The 16,708-nt window shown below is 34.0% G+C and overlaps 1 protein-coding gene across 1 annotated transcript in view; it reads left to right on the top strand.

The window, feature by feature from the left end:
- ITGA8 (integrin subunit alpha 8) overlaps positions 1–16,708 on the top strand; it is a 209,487-nt gene that overhangs the window by 24,757 nt on the left and 168,022 nt on the right. Inside the window, exons 3-4 of the mRNA XM_052000132.1 lie at positions 2,059–2,159; positions 8,642–8,765. Of these exons, the coding sequence (XP_051856092.1) occupies positions 2,059–2,159; positions 8,642–8,765 (225 nt within the window). The remainder of the gene's footprint in view (positions 1–2,058; positions 2,160–8,641; positions 8,766–16,708) is intronic.

Here is a 16,708-nt window from a genome sequence, read left to right as displayed (position 1 = left end):
TACTCCTGTGTTTGTTGTACTATTATGAGGATTCTATTATCCTGATAGTTAAATGACCTCATCAGAATCAGCCCATTTTGTGGCATTTGTGCCACCTAGCTGCCCATAAATTCTAGCAGATGCTACTAAATTGGAAAGACTTTGGATATGGGCTAAGGGGTAACACAAGAAGGAGCCTATCTACCCTTAAGGAGATTCATTGCCAGAAGTCAGGTGAGAAGGTGATGAATTTTTTTGGATGCACCAATTGATGAAGCCAAATCCAAGGATCTAAGAAGCACAATCAAAAAGATCTTTTGAAATGTTGACCTGCTAAAAATCTATTAAAGATAGGTAAGTGATACAGTGGATAGAGCACCTGGCCCGAAGTCAGGAAAATGTCAGTTCAAATCTAGTCTGTGACACTCACAAGCTGTGTGATTCTAGGCAAGTCATTTAGCTTCTACCCGCCTCAGTTTCCTCATAAAATGAGATATAATAATCCTAAGGCTGTTGTTAGGATCAAATGAGATAATATTTTTAAAGCACAGAAACTGGCACATAGTAGGTGCTTAATTCTTATTGAAAAAATGTTCAGAACTTATATAAATACTGTATGGTGTTTTTTTTTTCCCAAAGAAGCACATTTTATTTTGTTTTGTGCTAATTAGCTGGAAAATTATGAACATATGGAAAAGGTAATTACATGGCTTTCTGCTAATATGATGAAAATGTATATTTTGTAAAATTTAATATGTTAAGTTTAAACTGTTTATAAAACTTAAAAAAACATTTTTAAATCAAGATCTAATAGCATGAATGCTTTTGCTTTGCTGAATTTGAGATAAAAGTTTGTTTTAGGATGTATTTTTTTTTTAATGAGAAACAAAATAAAAGAGTGTGAACACCAAAGGATCATCCCCAAAGCAAGGAACCTTAGCACGGGGCTATTGAGAAAGTCCTTAATTTTGACTAGTGAAGGAACAGCTTAGCTTTGGTTAAAACTCTGTGGGAAATCAGTTTACTAAAGGGAAGTGAGGGTGAAAGCAAGGGATATCTGTTTTCTATTAAAACCTGAAGTATATTATAATTGGGGCTGTTTCTCCCCAGATGCCTTTTCTTATGTTAACATCTGCAACATGTATAGAGAGCAGTGAGAAAGGGCTGTCTCCTGTGCCAGGGTGGACACATGTAATTCAGTTAAAAGCCGAGTCCCCTTGGCTACTCTTAGCACTGGTTCTTCATTGATGCATACAGTAAAGAACTTCACTTGTCTGACCAAAACGGGATTGCTGGAAGTTTCACCACAAAAAGAGCTTAATAACATTTAGAAATGTTCAATTTTAGATACATTTAAATATGTTAAATTAAAAATTGAATGAACTAAGTAATCATGGATGCAAGTCAAGCTGTCCTTGTATATAGTAAGTGTTCATAGTGCTTATCACTTGAAATGAATATTTTCTTTGGGTTTCTTTGAATTGAGTTAGAAATATAATCTGTGAGAAGAGGTTTTCTTTCCTCCTTTCTTTTCCTTCCTTCTGTCTCTTCCTCCTTTCCTTTCTTCCTTCCTTCCTTCTTTCTTTCCTTCCTTCCTTTCTTTTCTTCCTTCCTCTTTCTTTTTTGTTATTTCCTCTTTCTTTGTTCCTTTCTTTTTTCTTTCATCTTTCCTTCATTCTTGTTTCACTTTCTTTCATCTTTCTTCCTCTCTTTCTTTATTTCTCTTTTCTTTCCTTCATTCTCTGACGCCTTCTTTCCTTCCTCCTTCTCTCTTTCCCTCTCTCTATGATTATTTCTTTTATTCCTTCTTCTCTCCTTCCCTTCTTCTTTCCTTCCCTTCCTCCCTCCTTCCCTTCCTTTCTCCCTTCCCTCTTTCCTTCCTTCCTTCCTTCCTTCTTTCTCTTTTGCTCTTTCAAATTCCATAACATATGCCTAGTAAAACTGAAATCCATTATTCTGAAATTTATAGTTGAGTAGTCATAGGCTTTGTCTTATTTACAAATGGATGTTGTCTATTTCCTTTAATGCATTAAAGATTGCTGTTTCTGAACCTAATAATCCTCCCTCCTCTTTTATCAGACAACAGAAAAATTCGAGTCAATGGAACCAAGGAACCTATTGAGTTTAAATCAAAACAGTGGTTTGGAGCAACAGTAAAAGCTCATAAAGGGAAAGTGGTGGTAAGTCCTGATTCTGCCTTTCTTGTGCTAACATATCCCTTTTTCTGACATGTTTTATAAAGCAAGATTTTAAGAGACAAAATCATGTGCAAGTTGTATTCTGTAAAGTAAGATTCAAAAGGTTAAAGGAGATTTTGTGGCCATTTTAGAAATGAAATTTGGTGCTTTGCTCACAGGCAAAGTAGTTTATTGCTTTGAGTCACAAGTCAATAAACATTTATTAAGTGCTTACTTTATTCTAGCCACTGTTCTATAGGAAATAAAACTGCATTTCTAGATATAACTCCACTAAACTGCTATTTCTCAACTAAAAAAATATTCAAAGTGATTTTTAAAAAGTAAACATTTTAAGGCCATAGACGATCCATTTGGGACTGCTGATAAAAGACCTATTACACTCCTATGTTTGTTGTACTATTATGAGGATTCTATTATTCTGATAGTTAAATGATCTCATCAGAATTAGCCAATTTAGCTATAATTTAGATCTTAAGAGAGTTAATAGTTGTTTTTTTGTTAATTTCGATGACCAGCACTATAGGAAACTAATTCAGATGAATCCTCTTTTAAGACCTCTTGTCTCTCTGATATTCTGATCTATGGATCAATGATTCTATTTCATTTAGATCCTGACTATTATATATGTATGAATTTTTTTTACTCTATTCTTTCACAGAAATACTACTGAAAGATTTTCTGTTGAATTTTTTTTAAAAAAACTGATCAGATTTAATTTTTCTTTATGAGAATATAGAAAAAAAATTTGGCTTTGAGATTTGTTTAAAATGATTTCAATTATAATTTAATAGGAATAAGTGCCTAAAGGAAATTCCTTGCATTATTTAGTTTTGTGGTTAACCCACAAAAGGGATTTTGACATAAAACAGGTAATCTATAAAATACCGTAGTCTCTGGTTACAAACTGAACATTTATAATACGCTCCTGCTAGTCTCTCACTTGAATTATTGTAGTTCTCATATTCCAGAATTAGTACATGTTACTTTCTTTCCTTTGGGGGCACTATGACAAGTCATTTTAATCATAAAAGAGCATTCTGTATAATTATTCATTTTTAAAAATCTAATTCCATTCATATAGGTTTTTTGGTCTGTTATATTGACTTTTCTAAGTGTTGAAAACTTAGAAAAATTTTAAATACATATGTTATCTACAAACATTTTCTTAGAAAGCACAAAAGGAGACACTTTAAAACAATGGGAAACAAAAATAGCACATGTAATGCATTTTGAAAAAAGATAATTATTGGTTAATGCTGGAGCATAAAGGAAAGTGCAAGTACGTTTTCAAGAATCTTAGAGTCACTTTCTTAAAATATGAAAACTTTCCCATACAATGTTGTGAATTCAGCTCCACAAAATGTTACTATGTCAAATCATTCAAAAGATTACTTTGCCCATACAAATAGGTAAGATGGATTGTTGCTTGGGTACATGGAAGACAGAGACAGAGACATAGAAAAAGAGAGAGAGAGAGAGAGAGAGAGAGAATATATATACATACACTATATATATATAATATATATAGTTCTATATATTACATTTTCCTTCTTTATCTTTTTTCTCTCTCCTTCTGTCTGTTTCTCACCCACCAAATGTTTATTATACAAAAAATGACCATGGACAGCAGATAAAAACACATCTACCAAAGATTGGGTAGTCACATGGCTTGATCTAGGTGATAAAATACAAAAGATTTCAAGGCTCTATGACTCAAGAGCTGGATGAAATCTTAGCTCAACCTTGGAGAGAGTAGTCACCTGAGAAGTGCACTTTCAGTGTTCTCTCATGGTGCAAGCCCAGGAAATTGAGGCACAAATCGAGGTATTTGGCTCTTTCTTGCATGCCTACAGCTTTAGAGACCTCCCATTTATCATTCAAAGTTTGTGCCTTCCCTTCCTCATCTCACCTCTCCCCTTAGCCCCCAACACATCCTATCCTTCCTTCTTGAACTCTTTGTTAGTCAGGAATCATATCTCACTACATGTATTCAGCATCATATCCCAGGATTGTTCTTCAGGGAACTGAAAATGGCAGGGTTACAGACTAGTCTAACTCACAGAGGGGAGCAAGGTGTTTTATAACCCTGATGCTATGTATAAATATAATACAAAAGCTAAGGCAGAATTATCCTTGCCTCAACATTTTACTGAGGGAATGAATCAGGTCTACAGAAAAGGATCCTATCCATTCTTGAGAAGCCAGGAACAGTTCAGGAAAGGATTTGTGAAGGAGTGATGACTGAGTAGGTCTGGAGAGGAAGTTAAAATCTGAAGAAGAAGAGGGAAGGAGGGATTGTATTCTGGGGATGAGAGACAGAGACAGAGGGAGATGTACTTGGGGTGTGGGATGAATAGTTGGCTTCTTTAGCTGGAGCCCAGCATGTATAAAATAAATTAATGTGAAGAAAGATTAGAATTTAAAACCAGATTGGGGAGAGACTTTAAAGTATAGAAAAGTTGTTTTTTTATCCTAGAGACAATAAGGATTCACTAAAGATTTTTGAACAAGAGAATGGTGTCTCTAGACCTTTTGTGCAAGCATTTTACTTGGACAGCTGTGTAGAGAAGATGGATAGATGAGAGGATGACTAGTTGGAGAAAGGAGAAGCTAAGCAAGAGGGGATGAGGACCCCGTTTAGGGTAGGGACTGGGGGAGTAGAGAGAATGGAACAGATAAAAGTTATCCCAGATGAAGAACCAATAAGATTTCATAACTAATTGGTTGAAGGAGAAGCAAGAACACAGAGTACTTTGGATATTGTGAACTTGAATGGTGAGGAACTGAAATAGGGAAGTCTGGATGGTGAGGAGGTCAGTTAGGATACTTCATGTGTAAAATACAACCCAAAGGGTTGGTGATAGAGCCTAGAGTTCAGAAGAGAAATTAGGGTTAGATATAGGTAAATGAACCATTGGCTCACCAAGATGGAAAATAAAGAGAATAATCATTCATGGAGTGTCTACTATGTGCCAGAATTTGTGCCTTGTCTCATTTCATCCTCATAACAATCCTGGAGAATAGGTTCTGGTATTATCTACATTGTATAGTTGAGGAAATTGGCAGATGGAGATGAAATGACTTGTTCAGAGTCACGGTTTCTACCTGAGGCTGAATTTGAACTCAGATCTTCCTAACTTCAGGCCCATCATTCTCTTTCCTGCTTTACTTCCTATCAGGGGAGAAAAATATTAAAAATGGAAGAGAAGAGGAGAAGGCTTAGGGAAGAGCCTTGGGGCCAGTAATACTTGCACATGCACATGTTTAACCTATATTGGATTACTTGCTGTCTAAGGGAGTGGGAAGGAGGGAAGAGAGGAAGGAAAATTTAGGACATGGGGTTTTGTAAAGGTGAATGTTAAAAACTATTTTTTTATATATTTTGAAAAAAGGCTATTATTATTAAAAAGGAAAATATAAAATAAATATATCACTTTATCTTGACAAAAAAAGTACTTATCACATTATGGTCAGTATCTATCATCTAGCTAGCTAGCTCCATATCTAATTTTATAATTTAAAATTTTGATTTCATGATAATTTATAATTCTTCTCTATTTGTTTATAAGCTTTCTCCAGAGAAAGAGTCTATTTTATGTTGTCTTTGTATGTCCAATGTTAGCACTGCATCTCGAACACAATCGGCACTTGACATTTTTGCTGGATTCAACTGAAAACAGGAATACAAGTAGTGTGCTCAGCACTATGGATGGCATAATTAAGTGTGACCCTAGTAAATTTGTAAAGTCCCAAGACACAGATTCCTAATATCTAAGTGTTTAAAGAGATCTTACCTAGAGTATAGAAATAAAGAATTTTTAGTCTGTGGAGAACTTTCACTAAGGCCTGATTGATTTAAGCTAGAATATAAAAGTCTTCTAGAATGAAGCTGGTTAAATGATGGAATGAATTACCAAGACCTTGTGGACACCACGTCCTTAAAATTAGACTATGTCCTCATCCATCTGGAATCATTTTAAGTGTTAGCCTGCCCAAAGTGGGTAGATGGACTCCATGACTTTTAAAGTTTACTCCCAGGCCTACAGTTCCAGGATTTTGTGTTCTTAGAGATAAATACTTGACTAAATAAGGTAGAACACTCATCCAGAATTAGGCCCAGCAGTTGAAAATAAAAAAACAAAGAGTCTATGGAATAAACATGTATTCCAAAGACTCTTTGTATGTATGTGTGTATAATATAATACATATATACAGACATATATATATGTATATAAACACATATAATTTATTATGTAAACATTTTCTAGCAAAATTTTATCTTTTGAAATTTACTGAAATTTAAATTAAAAATAAATATTTTAGTTACTCTCTGCAATTTAAATCTTCTTTGGAGAACCAAGTTAAATTAGAGCAAACATTCTTTATTCCTGCTCTGATGTACATTTATTTTGTCCAACAAAATTTCTTGTGTTGGCCAAAATAATCCATAGAGAATAGTCACTCTTCCTCAGAATGCATTTCTGGAAACCATAGAATAAAATAGGTCATTTGCAAATAGACTTAATTTTCCCATAAAAACAGTTGCATTATTGACTGAGAATCTGGTCTCAAATAAAGGTATGGTCAGGAGTAAGTCATATAAACAAAGGTGCAACAATTGTCAATTTCTTTGATAGCTTGATATAATAAAATTTTATTCTGATTCCTTTAAAGTGGGAAGAAATATCCTCCACTCAGAAAACTTACAGAGGCCACCAATGTCCCATAAAATTTTAAAATAGCACATAGAGATATGGCTCTGCTATATGATATTTTTGACATAAATGTGAATGCAAATGCTATAAAAATGTTCAGATGATCAAAGCAATTTGTTGGAATTCATAGAATTAAAAAGATTTTAGAGGTATAATTTTGGTGTTCCAAACTTCATAAAAAAGCTTTCCCAGAAACTTTGAGTTGTCTTCTTTTTTTACATAAATATTCCTCAAGCAAATAGAAACCTTCAAAATCATCCTATTGCCCTTGGAATCTCCACTGAAGCATGAGATTGACCCCACTTTGTTGACAACTATCGACACCATTTCACATTTCTTTGGAAATTCATTTAAATTCAACAAACATTTAGTAAGCTCTTATTACATGTGAAGTATTCTGAGAAATATTATGATAATTACCAAGTTTTTAAAAGATAGTTCCAGATCTTCTTTGCATCCTCAACTGCCTTACATAGCATTGAGATAAGTGTTGTTTAGATTAGGGCTTCTTAAATTTTTTTCACTCATAATCCCTTTTCCCCTGAGGAATCTGTATGTCACCCTGAGTTGGTAGATATATAAGATAGGCATACAAATAAAAAATTTACTGATAATAAATTATAATTTATGACCCCCCACATTGTTACATGACTCCATACAGGGTTATGAACCACAGTTTAAGAAGCTGGGATTTAGATAACATTTAATGAGTACAATATCAATATTAAAACAAGCAAAACTGTACCTATCAGTACAAATTGAAGTTATTTTTAAAAGTCATGGAAATACAATTTTAATATCAAAAAATGCATATATTTTATTCAGTGTCCTGGATTATGATAATCCCTAATTAGCATAGCATATTTTTGATGACCTTCTGAGTCCTTTACAATTCTAACTCTCTGGTCCCAAGTATTTGACACAGAAAATAGGGTATGGACTTGGTTCCCATAATAAGACACCAGACTGATGGAGACATTCTAGTTAAATCTGTTCCTTTTATAGATGAGGAAACTGAGGCTCAGAATGTGAGATAGATTGCCCAAGGTCACACAGGTAAAAAGTGGGAGAGTTCAGCCTTCGAACCCAGGTTCAACTACATCACATCCAGTGTTCTATTCATTATATCATACTTAAGCAAATGCAATGAGTCATTATAAACTATTTCTGATTTAGAGAACACTTTTTGTCTGCTTAAGTATTTTTGTTTAATAATAAAATGATCTGTTTAATTTATTTCTATTGATGCATAGTTTATTGCGTATTTTGTACTAACCCTTTCGGTTAAATAAAAAAGAGGTATTTTCAGTGTGCTGACTCTTAAAGGTGCCCCAAAGTATATATGTTATCCTACCAAAGTTTTCAGATAGAAGCTAGAAAATCAAGTATGTGAGCTCTTGAGTTTCCTTTCTCTGTGTATCCAGTGCTTAGCACAGTCATTGTCTGGTATATAGTAGGTGCTTAATAAATGTGGATTGATTACTTGTTAAACTAAATAACCTCAGAGATCATTAGAAATTCCGAAAGTCGAGGATTCTACAATAAATTCTACAATAAAGGCAAGATAGCTTTTATCATTCTGTAAGAGCCACTAAAACAATCTCCAATCAACTAATTCAAATGATATCGTGGCTATTTTCTCATTTATTGTGGTTTGCCATAAATTAATTCCAATCCATTCTAGATGTAACAAAACAGGGTAACTAAAACCTCATCCAAGAGTGCTTGTTGCCTTTGATATTTTAACAGGCCTGTGCTCCATTGTATCACTGGAGAACTCTCAAAGCAACGCGGGAAAAGGATCCTGTTGGCACTTGCTATGTAGCAATTCAGAACTTCAGTGCATATGCAGAATACTCTCCTTGTCGAAACAGTAAGTTGTGTTTATGTCAATATGTTGAAAATAATGTTTGGTTCGAGAGATTCCTCCTTATATCTATAAAACCCAAGAAAACCCAAACAATAGTTTTGAATGACCACATGGAAAAGGTCCCTACCAATGCTGTAAAAATGCTGTACCAATTGGAGGGAGATAGGCGATAAAATGGATACAGTACTGGGTTTGGACTCAGGAAAACTTGAGTTTTCCCTTAACTACTAGCAGTATGATCATGGGCAAGGAATTTAACCTTCATTAGTTTTTGTTTATTTATCTGTAAAATAATAATAGCACCACTGAGTTATTGTGAGAATCAAATAAAACAACAAATAAAGCAACAAATAAAACCCTTTCCAAACTTTGAAGCACTCTGTATAAATGGGGATTGTCGTTATTATCTATTTTAAGTAACATTTTTATTCTCACATATGAATGTGCATATACACATATATATGTATACAGATACATACACATTTTAAATAATAGTTAAAGTTCTAGTTGTATATATAGTCCTTTGTTTTATTTGGAAAAGAAAAAAAGGGGGGTTGAATTAAATGACACTATATAAATGTGAGTTAAGATAAGCAAAATTCTACCATAAGTTCGGTGGTTTGGTCAGCTTTTTTAAGATAAATAATTTCAACTCTCATTGTATGTGTGATTTCCAAAGACAGGAGGCAGGTCAAGGTAACTTAGAGTCTTAAAAAACTCCCTCTGTCATTGAGCTATTATGGTTCCACTTAGGAAGTTCCACTAAGGAAGCCTCTGGTTCCCCTGCTACGTAGATGTCAGAGGAAGGTCTTGAACCTGAGCTTGCTACTTCCAAACCTAGATTTTTCCCCATCATGCCATGCTGACTCAAGAGATGGGGAATACAAATATTATTCTCCCTATCTTGCCTATGAGGACACTGTAGCTCAGAGCAATCCAATGATTGAACCAAAGCCTTACAACTCATTTGTGTCAAGGTAAGATGTGGACTCGAATTTCCTGAATCTGGGTATAATTGGCTCTCTACTAGACTACACAGCTGCTTTGACCAATCTAAGTTTTTCTAAACTCTAAAAATGTTTTGCTCTTAAATGTATCTATCTTATTAAAAAGTATACTTTGAAGAAATGTGCCTGTGAATAACAACAATTACTTACAAGAAAAGATATTTCTGATTTAAGCATTTTTAATTGGAACAGTAGAGGATTTTCTCTTTCTCAATCATGGATTTTTCCTGTATCCTATTAGATTATCAAATGTTGAGATTCTCCAGGGAATCATTGATAGAGCATGTCAGGAAGAAAGTAAGCCACACTTCATGAAAATCAATGGAGACATTTTTTTTATTGCTAATAGCCAGTGTTAATAATTATTTTGAATCTTGTTTTAGATAAAGTCATGTTTATGATTAATTTTGTATTAAATTTTAATGCTAATGAGCTATAGGGGCATAATGTACATTAGCCAGTAGGTTCCCAGAACTGGAAATGGCTAGTCAATCTTCCCTTGTATTAAACAATGTACTTTAAAAAAAATTTACTCCATTCTTCTTGACTGACATATTGGTCTATCAAATCTCCTCACATTTCTGTTTTCCTATTTCTCAAGTTCTCTATTTCTTTCTTATTGGGACTCTAAAGTAAAAAGAACACACAGGGAAAAGGGTCAAAATAGTGATCTTAAAGGGGTCATCCGCATTATGACTTTTGGCTCTATTTTATAATGGAAAGAATGTCATGTTATGTATGGCCCTGGCTCTGGTCCAATAGACCTTTTGTAGCACTGCTTAAATCAGATCCACACTCACTTCTGGGTCTTTAAAATCACTTTCTGGATCATGTCATTACATCAGGTGGGGCTGTTTTTCATTAGCATATATGAAGCTACCCATTTGGATAGAATTGGTTCTATAAGGGCTGTTGATCTCCCTTACTCTCGATTTAGATTATTCTGATATTACTACTACTTTGCTTTTGCTGCTTTTCAGTCACGTGTGGTGTTTTGTGACCCTGTTTGGTGTTTTCTTGGCAAAGACACTGGAGTGGTTTGCCATTTCCTTCTCCAGATCATTTTACAGAGGAGGAAACAGGCAGGCAGGGTTAAGTGGCTGGCCTAAGGTCACATAGCTAATAAGTGTCTGAGACCAGATTTGAAGTCAGGTCTTCCTGATTCTAGAACTGATGTTCACATCCACTGCAGCGACTAGTTGGTCCTATATCTTGCTTTAGACTGTGTCTAAACATGCAACCTGAACCAGAGGCCAAAGAACAAGGCAGAGTTGGTCTAGTGCCCTTAAATAGCACTTTATATCTCCAAAACACAGAAAAAGAAGGATAGATTTCCTGGGTACATGGCTGTACATCTCTGGATGCTCAGTTCTTATAGTGGAACCCTTACAGACTACTATAGAAGGTATGAGTTCTACTATATGAGCTTTGTGACATCCTTTTTTTTTTTCTTTTTGATAGTATTTTATTTTTCCAATTACATGTAAAGATAGTTTTCAGTATTCATTTATGTAAGACTTGGTGTTTCAAATTTTTCTCCATCCCTCCCTTACTTTCCTCCTCCCCAAGATAGCAAGTAGACTGATATAAGTTAAATATATGCAATTCTTTTATTTTTTTTAATTTAATTTTATTTAATAATAACTTTGTATTGACAGAATCCATGCCAGGATAATTTTTACACAACATTATCCCTTGCAATCACTTATGTTTCGTTTTTTCCCCTCCCTCCCTCCTCCCCCCCCAAGATGGCAAGCAGTCCTATATATGTTAAATATGTTGCAGTATATCCTAGATACAATACATATTTGCAGAACCGAACAGTTCTCCCGCTGCACAGGGAGAATTGGATTCAGAAGGTAAAAATAACTCGGGAAGAAAATCAAAAATATGCAATTCTTTTAAACTTATTTCCAATTTGTCATGTTGTGCAAGATAAATCATTTCAAAAGGGAAAAAAACACACAAGAAAGAAAAAAACAAAGAAACAAAAGGTGAGGGTTCTGTACTTCCATCCACATTCAGTCTCCATGATTCTCTCTCTGAATGCCGATGGCATTTTCCATTCCATATCTATTAGAATTGCCTTGAATCACTGAATTGTTGAGAATTCATATTTGATCATAGTTGATCATCTCGAAATCTTGTTACCTGTGACATCTATTTTTTAACAAGTAATAGGATTGAGACTAAGAATAATTATTCAACAAGCATTCATTAAGTGCTTCATGTTAAGCACTATGCTAGGTGCTTAAGATATAAATACAAACAATGAAATAATGTCTGCCTATCCGGAATGAGCTTACATGCTAGCAAAACAAGCTCATGAATACATTATATAAAGAATAGTTAATTCTCAAAGGAGTTTATTATAAGATAGTTCATTATATATAATTATATATGTCATATATATAATTAAGATCATATGATAATATTTTATTATTATAAGATTATAAGATAAGGAGGACATTAGTGTTTGAAGAGATTAATAAAGACTCCATGTAGAAGATTATGTTTGAATTGTGACTTCAAGGAAGAAAGGCATTTTCTGAGACAGAAGGGAGGAAGGAGTGCATTTCCAATATGGAGGATGGAAAATACAAAACACAGAGAAGAAGGAAGATGGAAAGTTCTTTCTGTGTGAGACTCAAAGAAATCATTTTGGCTGACAGAGAATATAGGAGGAAGACCAATATCTAGTGGGGCTAAAATGATAGATCGGAGCCAGACTGAATAGGACTTTAAAAAGAAAACAAGACAGTTTATAATTTATCCAAAAGACAAGAGACATTTGAATATAGAAGATAGAGAAATGATATATGTGGTCAGAGATAAACTTACGGAAATCACTTTCACAGCATTAAAGAAATAACCAGATATTTAGATATTCTAAAAGATTATAAGGAATATTAAGCAAATTATAAGATTGTAGTGATTTATTTCTTTTTAAAAAATATTATTCATGATAAACATTTTTATTTTTTTTAATTTTATTTTATTTAATAATAACTTTGTATCGACAGAATCCATGCTAGGGTAATTTTTTACAATATTATCCCTTGCACTCGCTTATATTTCGTTTTTTTCCCCTCCCTCCCTTCACCCCCCCCCAAGATGGCAAGCAGTCCTATATATGTTAAATATGGTGCAGTATATCCTAGATATAATACATATTTGCAGAACCAAACAGTTCTCCTGTTGCACAGGGAGAATTGGATTCAGAAAGTAAAAATAACTCGGGAAGAAAATCAAAAATGCAAATAGTTCACATTCGTTTCCCAGTGTTCCTTCTTTGGGTGTAGCTGTTTCTGTCCATCATTTATCCATTGAAACTCAGTTAGGTCTCTTTGTCATAGAAATCCACTTCCATCAGAATACATCCTCATACAATATCATTGTCGAAGTGTATAATGATCTCCTGGTTCTGCTTATCTCACTTAGCATCAGTCCATGTAGGTCTCTCCAAGCCTCTCTGTATTCATCCTGTTGGTCATTTCTTACAGAACAATAATATTCCATAACATTCATATACCACAATTTACCCAGCCATTCTCCAATTGATGGACATCCATTCATTTTCCAGTTTCTAGCCACTACAAACAGGGCTGCTACAAACATTTTGGCACATACAGGTCCCTTTCCTTTTTTTAGTATCTCTTTGGGGTATAAGCCCAATAGAAACACTGCTGGATCAAAGGGTATGCATAGTTTGATAACTTTTTGGGCATAATTCCAGAATAGTTGGATTCGTTCACAACTCCACCAACAATGCATCAGTGTCCCCATTTTCCCGCATCCCCTCCAACATTCATCATTATTTTTTCCTGTCATCTTAGCCAATCTGACAGGTGTGTAGTGATACATGATAAACATTTTTAAATTTTGAGTTTCAGATTATCTCCTTCCTTCCCAAACCCCCCCTATCTACTGAGAATTCAAGCAAAATATCATCAATTATTTATATTTGTAAAATTATAGAAAATACATTTTCTTACTACTATATAACAAGTAAAAATAAAAATAAAGAGAAAAATTATACGTCAGTTTGCACTCAATTCATCGTTTCTTTTTCTGGAAATGGATAATATTTTTTTCATGATGAGTCCTTTGGAATTATTTTGGATCATTTTATTGGTTAGAGTAGTCATGTCTTTCACAGTTGATCATCATTACAAAATTGCTATTACTGTGCACAATGATCTCCTGGTTCTTCCCACTTCACTTTGCATCAGTTTATGTGGTTCTTTTTTTCTGTAATCACTTCCTCATTATTTTTATAGTGTAGCAACATTCCAAGACAATCATAATGCCACATTTTGTTCAGCTATTCTCTAACTGATGAGCATCTGTTTGATTTCCAGTTTCTTGCTACCAAAAAATTGAGCTTTTTTAAACAGTTTTATAATTATAAGTCATTTTCTTTTTTCTTTGGTTTTTTAGGGGTACAGATTTAATAGTAGTATTCCAGGGTCAAAATTATATGTGCAGTTTTATAGCTCTTTGGGAAATTCAGAACTCCATCAGTAGTTTATTAGTGTACCTTCCAGCATTTGTCATTTCTAATAGATATAAGGTAGTACCTCAGAGTTTTTATTTACATTTCTTTAGTGAACCATGATCATATGACTACTGATAGCCTCAATTTCTTCTCCTGAAAACTGCTTTATCAAATCCTTTGATCATTAATCAGCTGGGGAATAGATCTTATTTTTACAGATTTTATTCCATTCCATGCGTGTTGGAGAAATGAGGACTTTATCTGAGAAATTTGCCTTTACAATTTTTTGATATTACTGTATTGTTTATGATACCTTTTAGCAAAGTGTAACTTCCCTAATTTTAATTCTCTCTTATAATTATGTGTTTTTTTGCTTTTGCTTTTTCTGAGATCATGATTTTTAATCTTGCCTTTTTTGCTTCAGCTGAAGCATAATAGATCCTGTGAGTTTTTTTTCCAAGTATGTCTCTTTTTAAAAATGTTATTAAATTCTGGTTTTCTAAACCATTTTGCTATCCACTTCTGTTTTCTGAGTTTTCATTTCATCCTATCCATATTCACAGTTATTATTAATAACTGGATATTTTCCTCTACCCTATTTTTCTTCTGCTATTCTGTTTTTTTCTTTTTTCTCCCAGTCTATCCTCCAAGTCTCTTTTTGTTCTGATCACTGCATCCATTAATGTATCCTTTCTTGTATCATCTCTCCCCCCTCCATAGTTCTTATCCCTTCCCCTTCCTGTTTCTGTATTGGATAAGATAGATTTTGAAATCCAACTGAGGTTTTGTATATATTATTACCTCTTTAAACCAATTCTGACAAGAGTGAGGTTCAAGCATTGCTCACCCACCCCAAATTTCCCCCTACACTATAAATAATGTTCCTTATGCACCTCTTTTATGTGAGAAAATTTCCCCTTTCTACTTCTCCCTTCCCCTTTCTCCTAGTTCATCCCTTCTCAGCAATTCCTTTATTTTTTAAGGTCATCCCAACACAATTGACTCATACTCTTGCCCTCTGTTTATGTAGACTCCTTCTATCTGCCCTAATAATGATAAAGTTCTTAAAAGTTACAGGTTTCATAACCCATATAGGATTGCAAACAGTCTAGCTTAATTAAGGTACTTGTGATTACACTTTCATGTTTAACTTTATGTATTTCTCTTGAGTCTTGTGTTTGAATGCAAAATCAGCTTTGGTCTTTTCATCCAGAAAGTAAAAATTCCTATATTTTATTAAATATATGTTTCCTCCTTCCCACAAAGGATTGTACTCAGTTTTCTGGAAAGATTATTCCTCTTTTAATCCTAGATCCTTTGCCTTCTGGAACATCGTATTTCAAGCCTTCTACTCCTTTCATGTGGAAACTTCTAAATTTTATGTGATCTTGACAGTGGTTCCATGATATTTGAATTGGTTTTTTTTTTTTGGCTGCTTGCAATATTTTCTCTTTGACTGGGAGGCTCTGGAATTTGGCTAAAATATTCCTGGAAATTTTCATTTTTGAAGTCTCTTTTAGGAGGTGATTGGTGGATTCTGTCCATTTCTATTTTATTCTTTAGATCTAAGATATCAGAGCAGTTTTCCCTGATACTGTCTTGAAACATGATGTGTAGGGGGGTTTTTGATCATAGATTTTAGGTAGTCTACAACTTAAATTATCTCTCCTCAATCTGTTTTCCAGATGTGTTGTTTTCTAGTGAGATATTTCACATTTTTTCTACTTTTTTATTCTATTGACTTTGTTTTATTGTTTCCTGAAGTTTCATGGAATCATTAGCCTCTATTCACCCAATTGTAGTTTTTAAGGAATTATATTCTTCAGTGAGCTTTTGCACCTCCTTTTCTATTTGGCCTACTATGTGTTTTTTTTTTAAATGCAATTCCTTTCTACAGTAAATTTTTTGTGACTCTTTTTAACTAAGCTGTTAATTCTTTTTATAATTTCTTGCATCACTCTCCATTTCTTTTGCCAATTTTCTATCTACTACTCATCTTTTTCTTTAACGATTCCAGGAATTCTTGTTTGGCTTGGGTCCAATTAGAATTTTTCCTTAAGGTTTTGCATATAGTTGTTTTCACATTGTATCTTTTCAGTTTATGTCTTAGTCTTCCCTGCCACCACAGTAGCTTTTTATGGCTAAGTCCTTTGTTGTTGTTTACTCATTTCCCCCTGCCTATTTCTTCACTTTGAAGTTTATTTTAAAGTTGGACTCTGCTTATCTGGGGAGTTGGGGAAACACAATGTTAAGCTTTGGGCTTTTTTGTGTTACTGTTTTCAATATTAATTCTGGGGAATCTGCAAGATTGGTGCTTCCAAAGTGGTATTATCTTGGGATAGCTGAGGTTAATATTTTCCTGGTCTGAGCAGATTTTTTAATCAGGAAAGGCCCCGGCTCTCTGCAGTCACTAATACTTGTGTTCCTCTTCACCCTGGAAC

This window comes from Antechinus flavipes, chromosome 5, assembly GCF_016432865.1.
Source record: "Antechinus flavipes isolate AdamAnt ecotype Samford, QLD, Australia chromosome 5, AdamAnt_v2, whole genome shotgun sequence".
NCBI classification, from domain to species: domain Eukaryota; kingdom Metazoa; phylum Chordata; class Mammalia; order Dasyuromorphia; family Dasyuridae; genus Antechinus; species Antechinus flavipes.
The sequence above is the reverse complement of the archived record's forward strand: the minus strand, read 5'-3'. Positions and strand labels throughout refer to the sequence as shown.